Here is a 15,973-nt window from a genome sequence, read left to right on the forward strand (position 1 = left end):
GCAGGCAAGGTGAACACAAAAAGGTTCTGTCAGAAAGGTAGGACTAGCGGTTCAGGGTGTCCCCCTACCTACTGCCCGAAGACAGCTGGGACAGGCTCCAGCATGATTACCACCCTCGTGAGGATGAGGATCAAAAATGGTTGACTGTGTCCTTACGTCAGCAATTTAACAATTTTGTATCCATTCGTGCCTCGCCCATTCTTAACTAGACGCGGCTTTGAACCAACACAGTGAAAACATTCAGGTGGTGTGTTACTCGTGTATGGTTCTCCTTCTTCCCAAAATCTGCCCATGCACGCCTGTTATTCTTAATTCCTCTGAAGTGTCGGGACCTCAAGAGACAAAGGCTTCCCTGTTATCCAGCCTGTGCAGATGGGTTACAGACGCCCAATTTACTTGAAAAGACAAAAGAGGACTCTAACCGACGGCATAGAATGAGAGAAGAGGTGGGACCCCCTCCAGCCACCCCCTCACCCTCAGCAGTCCCTTCCCTGCCATTAATCTCCCCATCCCAGCGGCATTCTGAGGGGCGCGTGCAATGAGTGTGCTTTTCAAAGGGCTCATCTTTGCATAGAGGCCACTGGAAATAATAATGCAGTGTATGTAAGATGTTATAGAAGACAAACATCAAACACTGGATTTGTGGTCATATTATGAAAAAACTCATGAAGAAGCATTGCAGGATTTCATTCAATAAATGCTATGGTGGCACAGTGGTGAGCTGGTTGGCACGTCTGCCTCACAATGAAGAGGTGCAAGGTTCAATTCTGGCTCCTGTGCATGGAGTGTTATGTTTCCACCTGCCGGGAAAAACGGCTGGAACTGGAATCGAACTGTGTACCTGCACACAGTGAGGCCAACACAGTATATGCTAACCAGTCACCACACCGCTATTATTATTTTATTTACTTACTGTATAAATGGAATGTTTAGTTATTCATTTATTATTATTATTATTCATTTATTTATTTGTGTTTGTTTATTTTTATTTCATTTGCATGTGTTATCTATCTATCTATCTATCATCATTTACAATATAGACTGAGTCCAATGGAATTGAAACAAAAAATGGAATTCAGATGTTTTGTCCAGTGTTCCTGTTCCTGGGGCGAGACAGCAAGCAGGTGGAAAGATGGTAAAAGTTCACTCAGCCAGAACCAGGAAGGATATTTTGAGTTCTCTTTATTTGAAGGCGTGGTGGATGTCGGTTTTCGGCAGACCACAGGTCACACTGCTCTCCAGGCTCTCCAGGCTCTCCAGGGTCTGTAGGCTCTGTAGGCTCTGTAGGCTCTGTAGGCTCTGTAGGCTCTGTAGGCTGTCCTTTCTTCCTCTTGTTCCTCTACGGAGTGACTTCCTCAGTCTGGTTTTAAAGGTCACCTGAGCTTCTGGCCAATCAGGTCCCGATGGCAACTGGCCATTCCCAGGTGGTTGCAATCACCTTCTCAGAGACAATTAGCGGTCGCCCGACTCGACTGTTTTGGATGGGGAGAAATGCGCACCTTTCTCCCATCCAAAATCCAGAAAACACGAATTTTTTAACATTTCTTTTGGCATCATGACAGTTACTTTTGGATTTTTGTCTCAAACACAAATCTCTAAAAGCCCAATTTCTTTCTTCTCGAAGCTACAAATGTGGATCTCCACATTGTTGTGTGTGTGTGTGTGTGTGTGTTTGTGTGTGTGGGGTGTGTGTGTGGGGGGGGGGGAGGAGTGGGGGGTCACGACTCGTTACAGTTGCACATTATAGAAACATGCAGATGGGGTAGCCAAGCTAAAAGTGCTTGGGGATCATGTGTCGTGTGTATGAATGTGTATATGCATTTGTGTGTGTGTGTGTGTGTGTGTGTGTGTGTGTGTGTGTGTGTGTGTGTGTGTGTGTGTGTGTGTGTGTGTGTGTGTGTGTGTGTGTGTGTGTGTGTCCGTTTGTACGATGGACGTGATAGGAATGAATGGTGGCTGCGATTTTGGCGCTCCAGAATGGGTTGACGAGGTGGACGCAGGCGAAGGAGGGAGAATGACGGCTGTTCAGAATGGGGGGTGGGGAAGAACCATCTGGTCACCGTGGCGCGTGCAGCACGCGTGGTTCCCCCGAGTGCAGCGGCATCTGATGGCTTGTCATACAATTCAGTTCTCGTTCGATACCATTAGAAATAAAAACTGGCGTTTTAGTACACACGTGAAAAAGTAGGAATTATGTAATATGTACATCTTATACCGTCGAGAATGTGATCCATTGCTCCACAAGAAACTCATAACATTTTTTTTGAGGAATGACGTTGTTTTTCTATCACCTTTATTGTGCCCATCTTGGGACTGATAAATCACCCAAATACACCCCTCCCCTGTACCCCCTCGCCCTCTTTTCGTTTCAACCCCCGCGCCTTTCTTGTGTATAGCGTTGGCAGTGTGACGCACTAAACACCCCACAGGTATTGAGACGTCGCCCCCTCCGGCTCGAACTGCATAAACCTCATATGCAAAACTATTGTTGTCAAAATGTACGAGCAGATGTTATTTGGATGTAGCTTGGCTTGGGTTTATGTGCACATGTGTGGCGTCGATTCGATTGGAACATGAAACTGTCTGGCTGCCTTTGGTTACCTTTTTCTACGCACGCAAACTTCCATTTTGAGAGCTGTAATCGTTTTGTTTCATGTACAGTATTCATTTATTTGTCACCCTGAAAAGTATTGACACAAACAAACATTCATGTGGGAATTAAAGAAACCAAAATACATCGAACTCAACTCAAACGAAACTACATGTAGTAACAGGTGGACTGGGATGTATATCTCAATTGAGGCGTTCGTTGTTTGAATTGAAAGTGCAACTTTACGAATGGGCAGAAGGAGAGATGGAATTATTTTTACGCATGCAGCATTTTCCAACGTCTACCGTGTAACTTTCGACTGAACATAAACACAACTCCATGCATGCATGTAACTGAAATCGCTTACTGTTTAACTTTCTTCAACAGCAGAACATACAAACATAAAACATGTTGAAACAATTATTAAACAAAAGAAGATAATGTATGTATTCTTCATATGAAATAATATGATGTTCAAACAGAAACCGATCAGAATTAATAATACACTTAAAGGTACGCATATTTACAGTACAGTACATGAAGTATAATCAAAACAATGCATAGCCCGTGCAACGTATAAACAATCAGGAAATTGGCCTCGTTTCATTTTTAGAACGTTTTGAGGCTCTGCGTAAGTACGCCAAATGACATTTACATGGCACGGCAGTTTGTGTTGTTTTTCAATACGACCAACAAAGCAATATATGAAATTAAGCAATGTTTCCACACGCGTGGAATAAAATAAGTATCTGAACGTACTTCGAAACGTGTTTTGCTTATTCGTGTGCAAGCAAATACGTTTCACAATGGGCGTCTGGCTGTGGATTATCCTTTTTTTTTTGCTTATCATAATGTAGACACGCACAGAAGCTCTCACGCTTGCATCCTGGACAGATGGCAATCTTAATAAACGTGATGCTTCTTTTTTGTTGTTGAATTCGTCCAATGCGTGGCCAGTCACGTCGTTTGATGTTGGCTTGGGGGCGTCGCTGTGACGCACGGGCACCGACGCCTTGGACGTGGATATAAACCCCGGCGAGTGGCAGTTGGAAACACTTCTCCTCCAGTACCTTGTCGAGGATACACCTCGAGAACGGAAAGGACGAAGAACATGTCTCCAAACATAACTTGTGACCCTCTGACATCCTTTTCTCCGAGGCCCACCGTGGCCAAAAGAAAAGAAGCCCATCAACTCAGAAAGGTGAGTTGCGTCTTCCTTCACGCATTTAACGTTCCGTGGTTGTTTTCGATTTCAATATGATACCAACCGACTTTTGTTCCTTTCAGACGATGAAACCGTTGGTGGAAAAAAGAAGGCGTGCACGCATTAACGACGGCCTGAACCACTTGAAAGACCTGATTCTTCCTCTCACCGGCGGAGATGTATGTTCTTTTCGGATTTTATTGGAATGAACGCATTGTTAGATTTGGATAAATAATCTTCATTTTTCTCCCCAACTATCTACAGAAGACTCGCAACTCAAAGCTGGAGAAAGCAGACATCCTGGAGATGACTGTGCGGTTCCTCAGTGACATCCCACCTGTCCAAAACAAACGTGAGTATAAGATAAATATAAGACATATTTGGCTTTCTAAAATATAACTGAACGTCTCACTCGTCCTATTATTTTGTTTTTCAGATTCCACAGACAGTTACAAAGAAGGCTACCAAGCTTGCCTCCAGCGCGTCTCTGCGCTCCTTCCCAAAAGCAGCCTCGAGCCCGACGCCACACGGCAGGTGACCGACTTCATCCAGCGGTCCATGGTGGCCAACGTTAACCGGCACTGCCTCAACTGCTGCAGCCAGATCTCATCAGCACAAATCCAACAGAGACTCCTGAGGCTGAAGTCCAGTTTGGGCCCCAAACCAGAGAGCGCCCTTCCCGCGGTCCGAGCTCGCTCAGTTCCACAGCACGACACCGCCCCCGTGTGGAGACCCTGGTAGATTGTAATGGCGGGGCCCAAAGAGTTAGCATGTTAGCATAACTACAATGTAAGCATGTTAGCATAACTACAATGTAAGATTTACGATAAATCGATTTCGCCGAGTATTATATACTTTTTATCCGTACGCGTCGGTTGTCCTGTTTAAGTTGACAAATCTAGACTGTCGTATTTTGTTAAAACTCCGCATGTATGTTTGACGTTGAAGTATTTGGTCTGCCTCGAAGACTGAATGATTTAAGGGCTATTGGACCAGCCCTGTAAGACCCCATGGGTCACTCTTATGTGAATTTGCACTGTGTGACTTGATGTTTCTGAATCTGTGCAGATTAATTTGGTGGACATATTGTGTGTCACTTCAAGTATCTCTGTTGGGATTTTCGTTGTTGTTTATTTTCGCATTTTTCAGCGAAGTGTGTATTTAATGTACATATATGAAAACAATAAAACTGCGGCATCGTGGTACTAATGTGTGCTATTTTCATATTTTTTTACAGTACGTTTATGACACTATTTATTCACCCACCCGTCCTGAGTTGGGTTGTGTGTGCAGAGCCTATCCCACCCAAACACATTGAATTGGCTGCCAGTCTGTTGCAGGGTACACTGAGGTGATCATAAATTCAGATCCGAAATCCAAACCATCACTGAATGGGAACCGAACAAGCGAGTGTACTACTACACTACCAGTAAAGTAGAGGCCACACATTTTTGGGAAAAATACATTTTATGGGACAACACCAATTAATTAACTAAATTTTCTACAGTGTACAGCAAGCCTACATGTTTATGGTGCCTTGGAAATTAGTCAAAACACACACTTTATACCACAGGTAATAGAAGTGAAATTGTCACATATATGGCGTAAGTATTTTTTGTGTGGTGTCATTATTTTAAAGCCTGTCCAAAACACCTAATAAGAGATAAATTGTTGCCACTGGAACCCTCGACCAAACTGGCGGGCTTCATAAAGGCATTGTTTAAGTTGCATCACCTCTTTTCGGGACAATAAAGGATGTATCACTTTTTTTGGAGACAATAAAGGATATTGTAAAACAAACTATACACAGCCACTGGTTACGGTATATACAAAGTGGGCACTGGTGGAATCTACTGATAGTATTATAAATATTTGAAGAGATATTTTTTTACACAGCTCTTGCTTGACCAAACGCCACTGTCACTCTGTAATTCATTGTAAATGTGATTAATTCAATGTGTTTTGCCCTGTGTTTTTTTTTTTTTTTTTGCATTAGGGTTTGCTGCCCCTTAAGGCCCGCTGGTGTTATTGCCAAAATGTTTAGCGTTTACCGGCTCGGAGTCGCCTTGTTCAAGCGGAAGCCGAAAGGGTGAGACAAAATGGCTGTTAGCGTGACATTTCTTAACTAAACACTACGGATACGTTTTACGGAACCTCTCTTTCAACACATCGCGATTCATTAAACCCGTGAGAAACATGTAAACATTTTAAATCACTTCGTGGCGTTCTGATGTTGACTAGTTCCGTCTTTGTGAGTCTGGTTTCATAGGTCGTTTTTCACCATCAGGAAAGAGGACATCATCAGCAGCATCATGTCGGCGGTGAAGGCATCATCCCTTCAACTATGCAGGTAGGATGTTTCATTTTCGGTTATGTTTATGATGAGGTGTTTTTACTTTTCTTCGTTATGAGACGAAGACACGCGGAACTCGCGTATGCCGGCATCCAGCCGTCGCGAGATTTTGCGTCACTCCTCGGTTTAATCTGCTTTATCTGATTTACCAGCTTTCTATTTCACTAAACGTTTTCGGGTTTGGCGACGGCGTTTATGATGTTTTACATGGACGGCGTACCGTGTCATGCAGGTTACGTACGGGGATGATGAAGGCATTTTTGTTTCGTTCTTGTGACCCGTGTCGCATACGTTAAAATACACGTTGGTTGTTAAACACGTACAAGACGACGCCACCACATAGCATACTGCTCATTTATTTATCGTATATGACAAAACGTTCATGTGAAAGATGGAACCAAACGATGAATGGGATTTCATGTCTCAGCAGCATGTCCTGTGTAGTTATACTCTTGGTCCCCAACAGGGGCGCAAATGTAGATCCTTTTTTATGTATATTTTAGTTTTTTTTCGCATTGAACTCTCAAACATCCGTGTATACACTGTCCAAATTTTGCTCGAGAAACACAGATTAAATTAGATAATAATGCGTTTTTTTATAATTTCAAACAATCCCCAGGTGACCGATACATTTGTCACGATGCTCTATCTCCAGCAGGTGGCAGTGGAGTTTCTCCACCGTGCACACCTGCTGCCAAATTGATCATGAATCATCCATGTATTTAAGAGATCGACATTGTGTTGGTTTTTTTCACATTGTTGTTGCTTTTGTGCAGGTGTTTTTCTAGATCTCCAGCCTCTTCTAGTGTTGATTTGGTTCCTTTACCATTTGCTGTTCATCACAGTCTTTTCACTTAATTTGTGAGATCCATTCACAGCAATGTTTATTTTGAAGCACACCTCTCTTGAGCAAGTTAGGAAAACACTAACATGACTCAGCACTTTTTGCTACATGTTGGTAAAAAAAAGAAGATCCCGGCCGGACCTCTTTTAGGCTGTGGAGTTTCTTGTTTTGCCCCTGAAACAGGCTAATGAAGATCTTTCCGCATTTCTCTCCCTAAATGAAGATTATGCCAAACCATACGAATAACCAAAATCTCCCATTTAGCTGTTAGTAAATGTGGTAAAAAGCAGTCGGGTGTGGTCTAAGCTCGTAATGCAACCTATTATTTAACTGGTTTCTTGTACACGTAAAACCTACTGCTCATTAAAATACAGAAAAGAAAAATAAAACATTCTTGTATGCCCCCTTAAATTATTTACTAATCTTTTATCTTCATTTATGTTATTAGCGTCACCTATAAAACAAAAATTGGTGACTCATGAATCTGGTACTGTTTATTGTAATACATCTTGATTTACTTTTTGTGTAATAAAAATGTGCATGAAGAGAACCTTGACCAAAAAAACCCGCACATTCAATTACTATTATTGATAGGAGGGCGCTCCACAGAATAAAATGTGAATATACAGGATTGTTGTGCTTTAAATAAATTGAATTGGATTGGATTTACCTTTATTAGTCTCACAGTGGAGAAATTTACATTTCACAGCAGCAAAGTTATGAAAGGAAGATGAATGGAAAGAAAGAAGTTGATAAACAAAATACAGGAGCTGCTCGAAAGGCAGCTACTCTCGCAGCGCCATCTTGAAGTCAAAAGAACAAAAAAATAAAAATAAATAATATGACAACACAAAGACAGAGTCATTCACTCTTAAGCACTTTCTGTACTCGCTTTGTTACATGAAGCAGTTCTAGATGAAAGAGGAGCGGATCAAAGCGTCCTTTTCACCAGTGGATCAGTGAAGTCGTTGTAGAATGTTTACGTCTACAATAAGCTAAATGTTGAAGGCAAACATGAAGCTGTGGCATCCGTTGACGAAAAGAGATTGTCTCACATCTTCTGTCCCACATAAATTCGCTTCAATTCCAAGCCGCGACAGTTCCACATATGCATCAGCGCTCTGCGCTGACGCTCCTTTCTTATACCTACCTACCTACCTACCTACCTACCTACCTACCTACCTACCTACCTACCTACCTACCTACCTACCTGTCAGAGGCAATCCAGATTCCTGACATTCCATCGTCAGCCACGGCACACGACACAGACGGCGATCGTCGCTGTGATTGTCACTTTGGTGTCTTATCGTCTCATCAGTGGGGCGGGGTTCTGATCCAGTCAGACCTGTCGCGATGGCCACCGTGGTGACTTCTCTGGCGTCAAATCTGAGGCCTGAATTCAGAGCGCTTCCAGAAGGCCAGAGAGTAATTGAGAGAAAGACAGATAGAGAGAGAGAGCGTCAGGGTTTGGAAGATGCGTTGCTTCAGGCCACCGAAAAAGTTTGTGCCCTATGTGGAGACAGCAAACTTCAAATATGAGCTCTGCAGGTAGTTACCAAAATACGTCTATTTGTAATCGCATATTTGTTTGGCGTGTGACCATCTTATCGTACGAGCATTTTGAAAGTGTCAAAATTGAAGGAATATCTCGCAGAAGTTTTAGCATTGTGAGCGCTACTCTTTTACGACTTCTTTGTTGCGGTGACTCAACAATGAGTCATTTTGGCCTCAGTCATTCATAAAATCGATAGTCAGTCATAGGGTAAACGTGACTCTTTTGCCGGCTTATGGTGTCAAGATGTGGATTTTCTTGTTTTTATGACATGTTTGACAGGCAGCGCTTGTGGTTTGGCATCTGGGGTGAGCGATAAACTGCAAAATGAATCAGATAACAGATATTTAAACTTTTTTTTTGTGACTTTGTCCAAGAAGTGAGTGATCAATGTCCTGTCGTTATTGGAGTAAAAACTGTCCGCCCCAATTCGAAATTTGTCTTTCTTTGATTGCAGGATCATGCGGCCGGATGATGCCAACATTGTCGGAAATGTGCACGGCGGCAACATCCTGAAAATGATCGAGGAAGCTGGATGCATTATTAGCACGCGGCACTGCAACACACAGAATGAGGTGAGCAGATTAATTTGTTTTTGTTTACTTTGTGCCACCAACTTTATATCTCACTAGCATTTTATGCTAAGTCCGACGCATTGACATTGTGTATTCTTGTCTCGATTAACGAGCACGAAATCACACAAAACAAATAAAAAATGTCAATCACAAATGTCCACAAGTATAGGTGGTGAGGTAATAGCTAGCCAGTCGCTATTAAATAGAGGCTGGTCCAAAGAGCCGTTGAAGCATCTCAGACTATGTATTTACTCAGTGGCACTTTTTCAAAAAGCACGTTCAGATTTAGAAAACACCAGCCTGAGGATATGCAAATTTAACCCCCCCCCCAAAAAAAAAAAATCCTATGAAGCCAACAACAGTTTCAAAACAAAAACTGAAAGAAAAAAGAACACTCACAGAACCAAACAGAAGCTGCAGTTAACTCATTCACTGCCATTCTCGAGTTTATTCGGGAATTGAACAGCATGATGTGGAGTGCCATTCCTGAATTTGTTCGGGTTTTGGTTTTTCTTGCTGGGGGGGGGGGGCTGATAAAGTGCTGGTCAGAGATCTGGCAATGTTTTTCCCTCCCACGAGGGGACAGTATTTGCCTTTTGGACAGTTGCCCCCATTTCAAGCTCAGATAACTCCAGACCCATATAACTTAGGAATTAACTCTTTTTTTTCGGATGAAAGACAGGAGTCTAAGGTTTCTTACGCTGCACTGAATGTTTATGTAGTCCTAAAACTAAATATTCTGTGGGTCCTGCAATTTGAGTTAAAATGACAAAAACCCACGCAAATCAGGTGTGAGTGTGAGAGCGAGTGGTTGTTTGTCTATGTGTGCCCTGCGATTGGCTGGCAAACAATTCAGGGTGTACCCTGCTTGGTGCCCGAAGACGGCTGGGATAGGCTCCAGCACCCCTTGTGACCCTAATGAGGAATAACCGGTACGGAAAATGGATGGATGGATGACAAATACCCTGGCACTGGACTGGACACATTTTTTTCACATCACATTTCAGCCTCTCTCCAGATATGACGTGCGATATGCAGCATTGGACTCAGGTGCTTTTCTGAACACACCTTGGTTAAACACCGTGTTTAAATATTTACATATTTTTATTGAAAATTGCCCTGGACCGAAACTATACAGTATTAAGGACACTCCCCATCTGTATTGTAGGTTTATTTTGAAATGTATGCATGAAATCATGAGTTCAGCAATAAGTCATAGGAGGCATGGAAGATTCAGTATGCTCACTTTCCTTTTCAGTGGTAATCAATAGCGATGCCGCAAAGTCTGATAATGACACCCCGAACTGTCTCCCCCAGGACCGCTGCCTGGCTGTTTTGGTTCGTGTGGAGAAGACTGAGTTCCTATCCCCCTTATTCATCGGGGAGGTCGCCCACGCCACGGCTGAGATCACGTATACCTCGCCACACTCGTTGGAAGTGCAGGTCAAAGTCATGGGAGAGAATATCCTCACAGGTACAAAGTTGTCAAGACCTGAAAAGTTTGATTTGACGACGTTGTTCGGAGTGTTTATTGACACACAAAGTGTTCACCTTTTGCCTCATTCTTCCCTCCGCCACCCGACATCCCGGAGAGAATACGAAGAATGACAACAATTCATGTGTGTTGGCATTCAATGATAACAAGCAACATTCAGACACACTCACATGTCCAAATCGGAAACAACTTCAGCTGTGTGGTGGCTTTTCTATCAAATTCCGTTTATCCTCTGACAACATGAATGGCTGGCAACCAAATAAGAGGATTTCCTTCTTTGTCATATGTAATTAAATTTTAGCTTATAAAGGATCATAATTCCACAGAACCTTAATTACCTAGCTGGCAAAGCAATCATATCATAAAGATTTTCTCTTGGTCAAATCAACCAATAGTTTGTTGTTCCTTGAAGTTGTGTTTTGTCATAAACACTATGATTCTAACTAATCATAAATTCTGTGATTTCAAAATCAAACTGCAACTGAAAAAAAGTTACATTGCTGCGTGACACTTCCACTTTTTGATCAGTAGAGAGCAGCACACACTACGTATCTGCTAGAGGGATTGCTGACGCGTAGAAAAGAAAACACGAATAACATCGGATGCGTGCACGTGTGTGTGTGTGTGTGTGTGTGTGTGTGTGTGTGTGTGTGTGTGTGCGTGTGTTCTGTGTTTTTGTGGGGGTCGGGGGGTACAGTAACCCGCGGCAACCCAGTGCTCTTCGGCGCCGCCCTTGTGGTTCCTTGGAGCTTTTGAAAAAAGTGTTTGAACATCTAAAAAAATGGAGATGGAATGGAGAGTGAGAAATATTTTTTTTCAAATATGGTTTCCGGCGGTGAAAAAACATGACAAACATCCTGAACGTTTTCCAATGCTGTAAAAATGGACAGAACAACTATACTATTTCAACGTTTCTGTCGCAGAAAATTTGCGTCATAGCCTGCGAAGCATGTTGCTATTGGCTCGAAAAAAAAAAAGGCATTTCATGGTCAGTACCTTTCACAGAAGGTACTCACAAAGAATAGGAATCTGGAGGGGCCTGAGAAGCATTGACTTTTTACTCATTCACTGCCATTCACTAATTTATTATTGGATTGAAAATATGACATACAGTGCCTTTCCTGAATTTGTTTTGTTCTTTCATACTTGGATGCCGATAAAGCACTGGCCTTGGCCTCTGGTAAAAAAAAAAAAATCATTTCCACAAGGAGGCAGCATTTCCCCTTTTCCATGTTAGCGTTTTTTTCCAGCTTCAGCTGTTGCTAGAGCGCAATTTAAACCAGTGTGTGTTGCATTGTAATTTGGACCTCCACCCTCATTTCAAGCTCACATAACTCTAGACCCGTATAATTTAGGAATTATCCTAAAAAAATACCCTAAAAGTAATATTCTGTGGGTCCTGGAATTCGAGTGAAAATGACAAAAACAGTACTGTAATGGACATATTTTTGCACATCTGGCAGTGAATTAATTAATGTTATGAAATTCCTGAGACTCTTTTGAATTGGCGAATGTTGATTAATTCATCATTCAATTGTGATGAAAAATATGCTGCTGCGTCACGGCACCCCATTTGTCTTAATTATCTTAAGATGTGTCAGAAGTTGAGAAACGACAGATGCCATATCAGATGGCTGCAATGCAATGCCCACAGACTACTGAATGAAATATTGAGTAAAGGTTGGGTAAGGAGGGAAAGATGAAGGAGGTGTGAGAAACAAGAAGTATCCCCAGGACAGCTGTTGCCTTAGCAACAGGCTTGTACCGGTTGGTTGGTTGCTTGCCTGCTTGCTTGGTTGGGAGTTGGTTGACAGACATTTATTGGAGATATGAGATAAGTGGAGAATGGCATATGTTGCCCAAAACAGGGGTATGGTCAAGTCCATTTCTGCTAGTCGAAGTACAATCTACAACGGTGCACTGTATTGATTGTTACATTGAAGTGTACTATTCCCAAAAAATATTGTCTTTAAAGACTTAAAATGCTGTGATATTAAAATATGGACTGCCCATTCTAACAGGCACACTTCTGACTTCGTGATTTCCAAACTACGATTGTCAAATTTCCCAGTATTATTGAATGCAGCGTTTGACCTTGTGGTTTCAGAGACCCTCGTGAGGAAAACGCGGTTCAAAAAATTGATTGATAGTGTTACTGTAGCAAAACTAGTACACAATATTCACTCAGCGAATGCTGTTGTCTGGGAGTCAATGTGTCATATGTAACATGGACATAACGCGTAAGAACTGTTCTGAAAATATCCTGGCACATTGCGTATATGTATGGCGTACTGTACACGTGTGTGTGTGTGTGTGTGTGTGTGTGCGCACTTGTATTTGTGTTTGGCCCTTTAAAAGTTTCCTGCGGGGCCGAGGGGGAAGAGAGGATAACGGGAGCAGACATTATTTGCTTCTGTCATGTCCACTTAGCATCAGGTCCCACACACTGAGCTCCATTCGCACATGGACACCAATTGGGTGTACCTGAACACGTGTGTGAGTGTGTCTGTGTCTCTCTCTATATTTCTCTCTCTGTCGCACTCTCTCTTGTTGTTTGCCTCTCTCTCTCTCTCTCTCTCTCTCTCTCTCTCTCTCTCTCTCTCTCTCTCTCTCTCTCTCTCTCTCTCTCTCTCTCTCTCTCTCTCTCTCTCTCTCTCTCTTGCTCTCTTTCTCTCTCTCCCTCGCTCTCTGTCCTCCCTCTTTCTGTCTCTCACTCTCACTCTCACTCTCACTCTCACATCTCTCTGTCTTTCTGTCTCTCTCTCTCTCTCTCTCTCTCTCTCTCTCTCTCTCTCTCTCTCTCTCTCTCTCTCTCTCTCTCTCTCTCTCTCTCTCTCTCTCTCTGAACACACATCCTTCAAAAATATATCTTAAAGGGATTACCTTTCACATTACTGTCTTGGTATTCAAACAAAGCTTTGACGGGAAAGATTTGTTTACATTTCTTGTCTGTACAGGTCATCGCCAAGTTTGTTTTTATGCAAATGATTTTGCTCATGCATTTCTGGATCCTCATACATTCTAAGATGGATTACTGTCGGCCCTTTGTGGTTGCAAGCATTTATGTTTATGTCGTGTGGCGGAGGAGGCAGGCATCCAGGTTCCGCAGTCAGTCAGGAAGGATCTCATCAAGCAGGCCTCAGTCACGGCCCCCCAGGGGGACCTTGCCTACTGTGGGCACAAGCCGTGATGATTGGCCCCGCTGTGCACAACGCTCATGCGCACTCTACGCAGATGCGCAGACACACACAAATACGCACGCACACACACACACACACACACACACACACACACACACACACACACACACACACACACACACACACACACACACACACACACACACACACACACACACACACACACACACACACACACACACTGATTTGCATATGTGCACGTACAGTAATGCTGCGTACTGGGTAAAACCACAAAGTCACACAAAACCAACAAACATTGTGTCAGGCAACGTACCCTGTCGAGCTTTTGGTCCCCATTCACAAATGGCAACCACACAATCTGCATACACACACATGGGGTGGGGGGGTTATAAGGTTTGCATCACACGCATGCCCGTGCATGCATTTGCATAAAGACTGTATACACAACCCCCCCCCCCCCAACCCACCTTCTCCCACTGCGTGCCGCATGCAGACACACATATACGCCTGCTTGGACACAGCTGAGAGCAATGCATTATGGGTGAAGCTAAAAAATAAAGCATGACAGTTTTCCCCGTGATCCTGATGGGTCATTCAACTGCACACTCTGAATGTTAGCTCTGTGAGCCTGCAAAGGCAACGTTCGCTAAATGCATGCTACGCTTCAATGTAATCATACATGTTGTCACATCTCAATTTTTTGAAACGGAACACATTCCAGTTTAATGAAATGATGGCAAAAGACTTGTGTGATCTAACCTGGCCAAAGTGTGCCTCAGTTAAAAGTCAATTGGTCGTTTTGATCCCTCTTTATGGAATACATTGTACAGGAAGTAGAATTGTTTTTTTTTTAATATGCTTTGAGGGTTTGAAAACTCCTGCGTGAGAGACAAAGTGGAGAAACTACCAAATCAGATTGAGGGTGTACTTGTATGTGTGTCATTAATTCGACGTATGATTCCTCTTTGCGCTGTAAAAAAAGTGAACATCAAAAAGATATTTCTGGATGAATTCCCAGATGCAGAATTTTAATAATATTGTGCATGTGTCCACTCCAGTGCCAGGGTTTTTGTCATTTTTCACTCATATTGCAGGACCCACAGAATATTGAGTTTTAGGACTACATAAACATTCAATGCAATGTAAGAAACCTTCAACTCTCTTCTTTCATCAGAAAAAAAAAATCAAGCTTACTTGGTTTTAGTTATCTGCATTGAAAGTGGGGACCGCTGGACAAAATATAAATGCTGCCCCCTTTTGGGGAGGAAAAACATTGCCTGACCAAAGCTTGAAACGCACCACCCCTGCAAGAAAAAACAAACCCAAACAAATTTGGGAATGGCGCTCTACATCATGCTTTTCAATTCCTGAATACATTCGGGAATAGCAGTGAATGAGCTAATGGAGGCCATGGGGCTGCTTCGGTATCCACATGAGGGCTACCAATGGAAAGACAACATGGTCAAACATTGACATAGTTGTTATTCACTGCAGGGGGGTATTTGTAATTGAAAAACGCTCCCTTGTTAGATTCTGGCCAAAAAGGTCATCTGGGAAGGGTCCGGAGCAGTCACCTCTGTTGCCCCTCCCCTCTCTTCTCTTCCTCCTCCATCGTAAGGACAGTTCATTTAAAACATCCGGCAATGGCTAATAATAGACTGGACTCCCAACAGTCTTGGTAGAGTCAAGGATATGTATATTTTTTTCTTCCTGTGGGCAACTTCCTGATTGTTGACAAGGGCGGGAGAGTATGATTGGAGAAGGAGCGAAGAGGGGGTTGGCATGGCAACGGTGCCCGGGCCTGTCGGCGGCGTTTTTACTTGGGTGTAAGATGCAAATGCTACCGCAGAGAGAACTCTGTTTTCAATATGTGCTATTGTGGTTACATATTGTCGCAATGTACTTTTTTTCTATGATCTTGTTGTATGTTCGCACAATGTTTTCTTTTTTCAATTTTCATCAGCTACATGCAAATATTTTCTGCCCAAATAAGACACCATCAAATGACTCAGCCCCATGTGTTTCTTTAGTCTGAGTGCCCCGAACGCCTCAAAATAGCCTCGAGTTCTCATAGTTAGCAAATTAAATGACGTGTTTGCAGAATAGAACAGATATCACCATGACAACCTCTCTACCAGATTGCTCTGAGAAGTGATTTTTTTTAACACGGTTTGTTTTATGATCTCTTGCCTTTTGGTA

The 15,973-nt window shown here is 42.8% G+C and overlaps 2 protein-coding genes across 4 annotated transcripts in view; both read left to right on the forward strand.

The window, feature by feature from the left end:
- Window positions 1-3,701: 3,701 nt before the first annotated feature.
- On the forward strand, window positions 3,702-4,655 carry LOC148903835 (transcription factor HES-2-like). The gene is made up of 4 exons (XM_089002934.1): window positions 3,702-3,791; window positions 3,878-3,973; window positions 4,059-4,146; window positions 4,231-4,655. Exons 1-4 carry the CDS (start codon window positions 3,702-3,704, stop codon window positions 4,533-4,535), a joined length of 579 nt encoding a protein of 192 aa, XP_088859060.1. The 3' UTR covers window positions 4,536-4,655.
- A 1,186-nt stretch (window positions 4,656-5,841) lies between these two features.
- Window positions 5,842-15,973, forward strand: part of acot7 (acyl-CoA thioesterase 7) — a 33,262-nt gene continuing 23,130 nt past the window's right edge. Inside the window, exons 1-4 of one of the 3 annotated variants that reach the window (XM_089009632.1) lie at window positions 5,842-5,883; window positions 6,064-6,144; window positions 9,001-9,118; window positions 10,436-10,592. In XM_089009632.1, the coding sequence (XP_088865758.1) occupies window positions 6,107-6,144; window positions 9,001-9,118; window positions 10,436-10,592 (313 nt within the window). In that variant the 5' untranslated portion in view covers window positions 5,842-5,883; window positions 6,064-6,106. Of the gene's footprint in view, window positions 5,982-6,063; window positions 6,145-8,384; window positions 8,540-9,000; window positions 9,119-10,435; window positions 10,593-15,973 lie in introns of those variants that run through there. The other 2 variants (XM_089009626.1, XM_089009615.1) reach the window with 2 other exon arrangements.

The sequence above is a fragment of the Hippocampus bargibanti genome, linkage group LG01 (assembly GCF_051943395.1).
Source record: "Hippocampus bargibanti isolate YZ-2025 linkage group LG01, ASM5194339v1, whole genome shotgun sequence".
In the NCBI taxonomy this organism is placed as follows: domain Eukaryota; kingdom Metazoa; phylum Chordata; class Actinopteri; order Syngnathiformes; family Syngnathidae; genus Hippocampus; species Hippocampus bargibanti.